At 47.1% G+C, this 8,308-nt stretch overlaps 1 protein-coding gene across 1 annotated transcript; it reads left to right on the forward strand.

The window, feature by feature from the left end:
• Window positions 1-3: 3 nt before the first annotated feature.
• On the forward strand, window positions 4-6,643 carry SLC25A27 (solute carrier family 25, member 27; the record flags this gene model as incomplete). The annotated part of the gene is made up of 8 exons (XM_008937681.1): window positions 4-94; window positions 844-928; window positions 1,531-1,653; window positions 2,557-2,669; window positions 3,713-3,797; window positions 4,746-4,838; window positions 5,180-5,282; window positions 6,572-6,643. Coding segments are annotated over 8 exons (765 nt in total), but the record flags the coding sequence as incomplete, so codon positions are not given.
• Between the last annotated feature and the right edge of the window lie 1,665 nt (window positions 6,644-8,308).

Genomic DNA, 8,308 nt, shown 5'->3' on the forward strand with positions numbered 1-8,308 from the left:
CGCGGCATGCTGCGCACCGCGGCCGGCGTGCTGCGGGAGGAGGGCTTCGCCAGCCTCTGGCGAGGGGCCACGCCGGCCGTCTACCGACACATAGGTACCTGCCTGCTCGTCACGGGACGGGTCTGGGTCCTGCTTTCTGTGGTCAGCAAACAGCCCTCTGGAGCGAGTTGGCCGTATCTTCCTGTACTGTAAATATATCTGCGAGGACTTAGCCTGTCCTGCAGTCCCACTTCAGTATGGGATTCTGGCTCAGTCTCATCTCCTCTTTCTCTTGCCCATCCCTCCACAGCTTTATTCTGGCTTCTGAGAAAACAAAATAGCACTTCCCTGTTGTCTTTGCAGAAAGGTCTTCAGCGCAAGCAGGCGCTCAGAGTCTTCAAAACAATAAATATCTTCTATTTAAGGGAAGTGGGGACAGGCTGGGAAAAGGAGATAAGGTTGCAAGCACTAGGATGAAGAAATGCATTAGTGGTTTTGCCATGGGTAACAGCTTTCTGTTTTATTTGGAAATACGGTGACAGCAATAAACCTCAAAAGCACTTGTGGGAGGTTCTGTGCTTGGCAGCAGCTGAGGAGGAAGCAACGGGGTCAGGTCTTGTTAGCGTGAGGGCACAAGCCACACTGCCTCCTGGCAGCCATACGGCTCAGCCAGGGAGATTCCCTGATCCCAAAAGTTCTGGCTCTGCCATTGCTACCAGGCAGCCCCCTCACTTTCCCCATTTTGATCACTGGGAACAGTGACCAGCTCCCCCGGGTGAGCTCTGGGGTGTTTTACAGCCAATCTCTTGAGCTCTCTATCACAGCATGACCTCCAGAACTGTGTCCCACCTTTGTTCCCCACAGTGTACTCCGGCGTGCGCATGGTTGCGTACGAACACCTCCGTGAGGCTGTGCTGGGCAGGGCTGAGGATGGAACCTTTCCTCTCTGGTAACACTGCACAGTTATGCTTTTGCCTGTTTGGGGGTTGTCCGTATCGTAGGAGTCCTCCAGCCCTCCAAGCTGTCTTCTCATGGCTCGCCTACCCTAAGGAGGGCAAATATAAAGAAGGGGTTTAAACACTGATGCAGACTTTCTGATTTTAGCTGCAGGAAAGTATCTTTTCATTCAGCTGAAGAGGACCAAGAAATATTGCAATAAGTTTCTCAAAGGCTTAATTAGGACCATGGTTACCCTAATAAGGACACTTTACTAATGAGAAGGAAACACATGATAGGCCACATCAATGGAGCAGCTGTCCTGGGCTGGAGGAATTACCCTGGATCAGAGGGGAGGCAGGATGGTTTTGCCATCAGTCGAGGCCTGTGCTGTAGTGGGAGCTGCTTTAATACCCCGTGGGGTGGGGATGTTGGGAAGTGCAGGCTGTCGTGGCTGACCCTACAGCTGGGTGTGACAGCTGCTGGAGAAGCCGTGGGCCACTGCACAACCCCAGCACCAGCATGAGGAACCGTGACTGATCCTACAGCTCGAGCACTGTGATGTGTCAAGGTTCTCAGTGTATCCCGGAGCACACTTTTCTCCCTCTTTCACAGGAAAGCTGTAATTGGAGGCATGTCTGCGGGTGCCATCGGGCAGTTTTTCGCCAGCCCGACGGATCTGGTGAAGGTGCAGATGCAGATGGAAGGCAGAAGGAAGCTGGAAGGAAAGCCCTTACGGTCGGTTCCTCTTGAAGCTGGCAGGTTCTTCCTGTCTGGGATCAGGCTGTGGTTCCCTCTGAGTTCTGCCTCCCCTCTCCCCAGCTGCCCAGAGCCCTTCTGGGGGAAGAGTGGAGCCTGCGAGGCACAGAGCTCTGTGCAGGGGAGAGGTGGGGGATCCAAGGCTTCCTCCTTATTCCATTTATACTTGCCTCCCTTATCTGATGTAAGGGTCCCAGACCCCACAAACCCTCACCCACCCCACAGCACGTGCATGCGAGTGCTCTGTCAGGGGAGGGGGGAGGATGCTTTCTGAAGGAGGGAAACAGGACAAAAGGATGCACAGGCACGGGGAAGGGCTGGGCTGCCTGCAGACAGCAGGGCTTGAGACTCTCCTGCAGATACCAGGAGAAGCTGCTCTTTGCATCTGAAACTGCTGGCGTCGTTTGGTGTCTCATACATTTAGCATTGCAATCCAGCAGTGGCATCAAAGGGTCGTCTGTCATCAGCAACAAGACTGATGGTTATGAGGGCAGCCAGTGAGTTTGGTAAAACATCACTGCCTGAAAGGGTTGTTAAGCATTAGAACAGGCTGCTCAGGGCACTGGTTGTGTTTCCAACCCTGGAGGGATTTAAAAGATGTGTGAATGTGGTGCTTACTGACATGTTTTAGCAGTGGACTTGGCAGTGTGGGGTTAGTGGCTGGACTCTGATCTTAAAGGTCTTTTCCAACCTAAAGGATTCTGTGATTCCATGGTTCTATGAAAAACAAAGACAGATCCAAAAACAGTTCAAAAAATGGACCTCAAGGGCCAGATCCTTGCAGGAATAAACTGCCTTTCCTTTGTGAGGACCTGGTGCAGCAAAGCACTGAGGATTTCTCCATAGGTAGGATCTCTACTTCCTATTGCATATTGATTTCAGGTTTCGAGGAGTGCACCACGCCTTTCTGAAGATCCTGTCTGAAGGAGGAATACGGGGGCTCTGGGCTGGGTGGGTGCCAAATGTCCAGAGAGCTGCCCTGGTGAACATGGGAGGTAAATGTCATCACGTGTTCTGCAGTGCTTCAGGCCACATCTAAGCTTTAAGAAAGGAGAGGTCAGCTGCTCCCCTGGTCTTCATCTCTCGCTTATCTACACTGGGGACCTGTTCAAAGTGCCCTGCGGGTGACTTCTGCCTTGAGCATTTTGTTCCTGTGGAAACGAAGTTGCTTGAAACTAACAGCTTGTGCCTGAGCCTGAGGGACCATGAGCTGGGAGCTGAGAGGGTCCCACACCAGCAGAGCAGGGACCTCTTTGCCAGGTAAAACATCAGAGGTGGTGTAAACTTCCACCTTGCAGCAGCACAGGAATCACTGGACGGAGGATATTTGCAGCAGGAGCTGTTAAATGAGGGCTATAGAATTAACTAAGGTATGGATCTCTGTACACAATGTTAATGTGCAGTCTCAGAATGTAAACTTAAACTCTTTATGAGTGAGAAATGATCTCCACTGGGTATGTTTGGGGTGCAAAGCACCACACAGTGCTGGGAGGTGGCATCCTGGTTAGCAGCCTGGACTCCTACGGTGAGGCCATTGGAAATGTAACCCAGAGCTGCTGGGAATGTTCAGATCACCAGCTTGTATTCTGAGGCCCAGATGCCATAACTCATGGCTGCTTCCAGTAGAACATGATATAACTTCCATGACACCATCTATTTTTTTTTTTTGTCTAACATTGCTAACATTTTTATAACACTTGCACAGAGGTGGGAGAGGTAGAGCCATCCTCTTCATCATGTTCCTGGTTCATGTTAATGAGTTATTTTGGAGCACTTTCTACTTGGGATCCATATCATCATCTGTAGGGTATATCAGAGAAGATGGTAGTAGGAGGGAGCAGGTACTCACATGTCTAATGACACAACCTAGGTGCCACAATTGTCATCAAAAACTGGGGGTGGAGTGCTGCCCGTGCCAACAGGAGGAGCTGCATTAGAAATCTCGGTCTTGTCCAGCCTCCATCCTATGCCACTAGTGAAGAGCACAGACACCAGTTCCCCCTGGCAGAGCTGGGGTTCCTCATTATCCTCTTTACAGATCTGACCACTTACGACTCTGCGAAGCACCTTCTGCTCCTGCACACGCCGCTGGTGGACGACGCTGTGACGCACAGTGCTGCCAGGTGCTGTGTCCGCCAGACCCCGCCCCCGCCGGCACTGCCAGCCCCGCTGTCCCGAGCTGCCTCTGTGCCAGCAGGAGCAGGGGCCATCTCTGGTGGTGACACTGCTGAGAGCACACACCTTTATAACCACTCTCTCTTTTTTTTCCTGAGAGGACATCTTTGTACAAAAGACACAAGACAAAGGATGCAACCACTGCTACAAAACTGCCCTCACTAGAAGTGCCTTGCTGTTGCATTTAAACACTTCACACATCTGTGTGAGCACAGAAACTTTCACCTCCCTAGAACTGCTACATTTTACCTAACCTAGTTTAATTTTAGCCAATACAGACTATGCAGAATGACCTCTTTTACCCTCTTAAAATATAAAGAAATCTGCTTTATACAAACAATATCATCAATTGCTTATTGTGGCTCCTTTATCCCTGCCCCAGAACCATACACAGAGGTGAGGGAAGCTGGCACTGAGAGCACAGCTGAGAAAAAGCATTACTAGCAAGCCTCCTCCCAAATCAAATTTATGTTATGAGGATGATTTTACTCATGATTTTATGATAACTGTTTTAATATATTATATATTGGTGGGTGTTGTTCTCTTCTCCTAAGTAACCAGCAATAGGCCAAGAGGAAATGGGCTGAAGTTGTGACGGGGAGGTTTGGGTTGGAAATTAGGAAGAATTTCTTTCCTGAGAGAGTGGTGAGGCATTGGAACAGGCTGGCCTGGAGGTGCTGGAGTCACCATCCCTCGAAGGGGTTTGAAAAGCATGTAGACATGGCACTCTGGGACATGGTTTAGTGGTCATGGTAGTGTTGGGTTGATGGAGGGTCTTGATGATCTTAGAGGTCTTTTCAAACTTAATGATTCTATGATTCTGTACTATTAGAACTGGAATCATGATGCTTGAGTTGTGATAAACCTGTTATTTAAGTGTCTGTTGCTATTGACAGTTGCTGTTCTGGCCTGGTAGCTGCTGTTCTGGGAACTCCTGCTGATGTGGTCAAAACCCGGATAATGAACCAGCCAAGAGATAAGCAGGGGAGGTATGGACAGTGCAGAGACTGACTTTGCTGTGGAAAACTGAAACCCTGAGTCTGATGGATCTCACTGGGAGGGAAGTGCTACGTCTCTGACTTTCTCTTCAGCTTTCTGATGATCGTTTTATTGTTCTAGCTTTGCCTGTCCAGGGGGGTTTGTTGTGATGGCCACCTCAGCCTAACCAGCTGCTTGGAGTACTTCAGTTCTGACGAGACTCCAGAGAGCTTCCAAAAGAGCTCTTGCTTGTACAGATTTATCAGCTACAGTGTCCTTTGGGAGGGATGGGATTTTAAAAAATGGCTTATTTGTAATCCTAACACTGCTTGTTCTCCTTGAACATTGCCAGGGGCCTGCTCTACAAGTCTTCCACGGACTGCTTGATTCAAACCGTGCAGGGTGAAGGGTTTATGTCTCTCTACAAAGGCTTTATACCAACCTGGATGCGAATGGTAAGAGCCTTTTTGCTCTCTTTACATGAGCTGAACAACATGGCATTAAAATGCATGGAGTTCTTTCTGTCAGCCCTTTTCCAAAACTACTTGGCTCTCTTAATTTGTTTAATTGCAGCTGGCATAGTTGAATGTAGTGGAAGACACCACTGCATGTGGTGTCATTGCCCCTGCATTGCCTCTTGTACCTCTTTGACTTGGAAAATGCTGTCCTGCTTAACTGCCAGTGATGCTCCTGGCTTTATTCACACTTGCAGGCTCTCTCCTTTCTCCCTTCCTGAACGCTCCCCTGCTCCCTTCTTGCTCCCAGCCCTGCACTCCCTCTGCATCCTTTATATTTTCATTCCTCCTCTGACGATCCTTGTTTTATTACTGCTCCATCCTGAGTCTGACCTTCATCCCCCTTGTGTCAGGCTGGTTCTTTCTCCTGCTTACTGCTGGGCCCTTAACGTGACATCTCCACAATGAAGCCAAGCAGCAGCTGGAGCCTGGGAACTGGAACTCGGCTGTTAGTTTGGGCAAGGGACAACTGACTACCTTTTTTTTTTTAATTCTCTAAGAATTCAACAGTATAACTACATCTAGACCCTGGCTTCAAGGTCTTGATGCAAAGGCAGAAGCCTCCTTCTCTAATTTAGCTGAGCACAACAGTGGCCAGCAGCCTCTGGCAAGAGCAGTTACAGGAAGGTTCTGCTCAGTGCCCCGAGCTGCAGCACGTTCAGCACTGACGGGGTCTTTGTGAGTTCACTGCTCCCAGTTCCCATGGAGCATGTGCCAACCTTGATTTCCCAAAGACTTGTAATTTTGGGAATGTCTAATGGGTGTTTCAGAAGAGCAGGAAAAGGTTTGTCCTAGGCACAAGGCAGCCTTTTGCCAAATGCTCATCTATTGCTCTAACAAAAAAAAATTAAAAACACAAAAAGAGCATCTCAACTAAATGGGTACAGGATATGAATTTCATGCAAGGAGAACTGTGTAATTTTCTGATTAAGGTTTTGGAACAAGTAAACTCTTTATTTTTTTTTTTTTAAGTAGCCCCCAAACCCAAAATATTTCAGGTCAAATGTTTATGTTTTGGTAAGCTAAGAAAAGAAAAGTTTTAGGTGTTTTGTAGGACTGGGTAGCCCTCACCGTAAGAACACTACAAGTTTTCTTATGAAAGACATGAACTTGATCTTAAGAATATTATTTTTATGAGGAGATAGTTTAATCTAATGGGTTTGTTAATTTCTTGAGTGACTTCTGGTTTAAACCTCTAACTTCTCTAACTTCAGCATTTGCTTTCACAGGCTCCTTGGTCACTGGTATTCTGGCTTACATATGAACAAATTAGAAGGATCTGTGGAATCAGCTCTTTTTAAAATCATGAAATCTCTTCAATATTCACAAAACAAAGAAAAATCAAAAAACTGAATTCTAATTCCACAAGGCATCCTGACCCTGCAGGGCACTAGTTCATTTAGGAGGTTGACAGTAGGATCACATGTTGCTGCCCCAGATCCAGTCCTTGCTGGTTAGGGGTAGCCACGATTTAAGGATACTATCTGCTTGTCAGACTGACACAGGAAATGTAAGTTAGCCCACAAGATAAAACTGTCACCATAATACTTAACTGGCAGGCAGCATCAGCTTTCTAAAACAGTAAAACGAGGTTAAAAACAGAAATCTGTTACGTAAGTAGAATATAATAATGTTTGCTTGTTTGATAATAGACAGTTCCTGTTGCTATGGACAACAGCAGGTTGAACAACAGAGCACTGAACATCTTCCGTGGCTAAGCAATATGTAAGATTATTTGGGAATTTTTGTTATTATTACATTTGCACACACATGAAGAACTACTTCTCGTCAGTTTGACGCCTCAGCAAGCAAAGCCTGTAGTCCTAGGACCCAAAAAAGATTAAAGCAGTTTACCTGATTTCAGATTTCCTTTGCACAAAAGGTGGGTTTGTGTTCCTCTCACTCCCCAGAGACCACTTTTCCATGGAAATAGGAACTCTGCACGTTTTAAATCTGGGTGAAAATAAAATATTCTCTTCAGAAACACTAAATGTTTGAATATGAATGATTTTTAATTTTTTTTTAACTTAAAGCTTTCCAGATTTCATAAGAAAGTCTGCTTCTGTTTGTCACTAGGCTTGTTTTTGCCAATCAGGAGGCAAAAACAGAGCACAAAAGCAGTCACAGTGCAGCAGTGAAAAACTGTTTTATTGCTTAATAAGGCGCTTTTTTTTTTTTTCTCCTCTTTTCTTAAGCCTGAAACTGAAGAGATTCATAACAGTCCTGATTCCTAGTATTCCTCTCCTGTGAGGCCAGGCTGAGAGAGTTGGGGTTGTTCAGCTTGGAGAAGTCTCCAGGGAGACCTTACTGTGGCCTTTCAAGGGGCCTATAAGAAAGATGGGGACAATCATTTTAGCAGGGCCTGTTGTGACAGGACAGGGGGTGATGGTTTTACACTAAATAAGGGTAGATTTAAGTTAGATATAAGGAGGAAATTTTTTAACAATGAGGGTGGTGAGACACTGGAACAGGTTGCCAAGAGAGTTGGCAGGAGGCCCATCCCTGGAAACATCTAAGGCCAGGTGGGACTGGGCTCTGAGAGAGCTGCACTAGTTGCAGATGTCCCTGCTCACTGCAGGGAGGTTGGGCTAGACAGCCTTTAAATGTCCCTTCCAACCCAAAACACTGGGTGATTTTATGATTTTTGTATTAAAAAAATAAATATTTTTTCATTGGAAAACTTGCCACTTGCTGCATTAGTTCTTCAATGTTTTATAATTCCGAACTTCTTCAGGCCCAGGTTTCTATCTTGTAAAGCACTTGGCCATATTTGCTTTGACTTACCAGCTTCAGTCAGAAGCCAAGGATTTAGCCCAAGGATTTAGTTCCAGGGCTGGGCTCTCCGGTGCCCTAAGAAAGGCTGCGCAAAGCCCTGAGCCTTCCTCTTCCTCACAGCTCGCTTCTGACAGCTATCGGCCCCAAGCGGGGCTCCGTCCGGATGACGGGGAGCCTCGGAGCACGCTCTC

Source organism: Merops nubicus, unplaced genomic scaffold, assembly GCF_000691845.1.
Source record: "Merops nubicus isolate BGI_N331 unplaced genomic scaffold, ASM69184v1 scaffold40933, whole genome shotgun sequence".
Classification (NCBI taxonomy): Eukaryota; Metazoa; Chordata; class Aves; order Coraciiformes; family Meropidae; genus Merops; species Merops nubicus.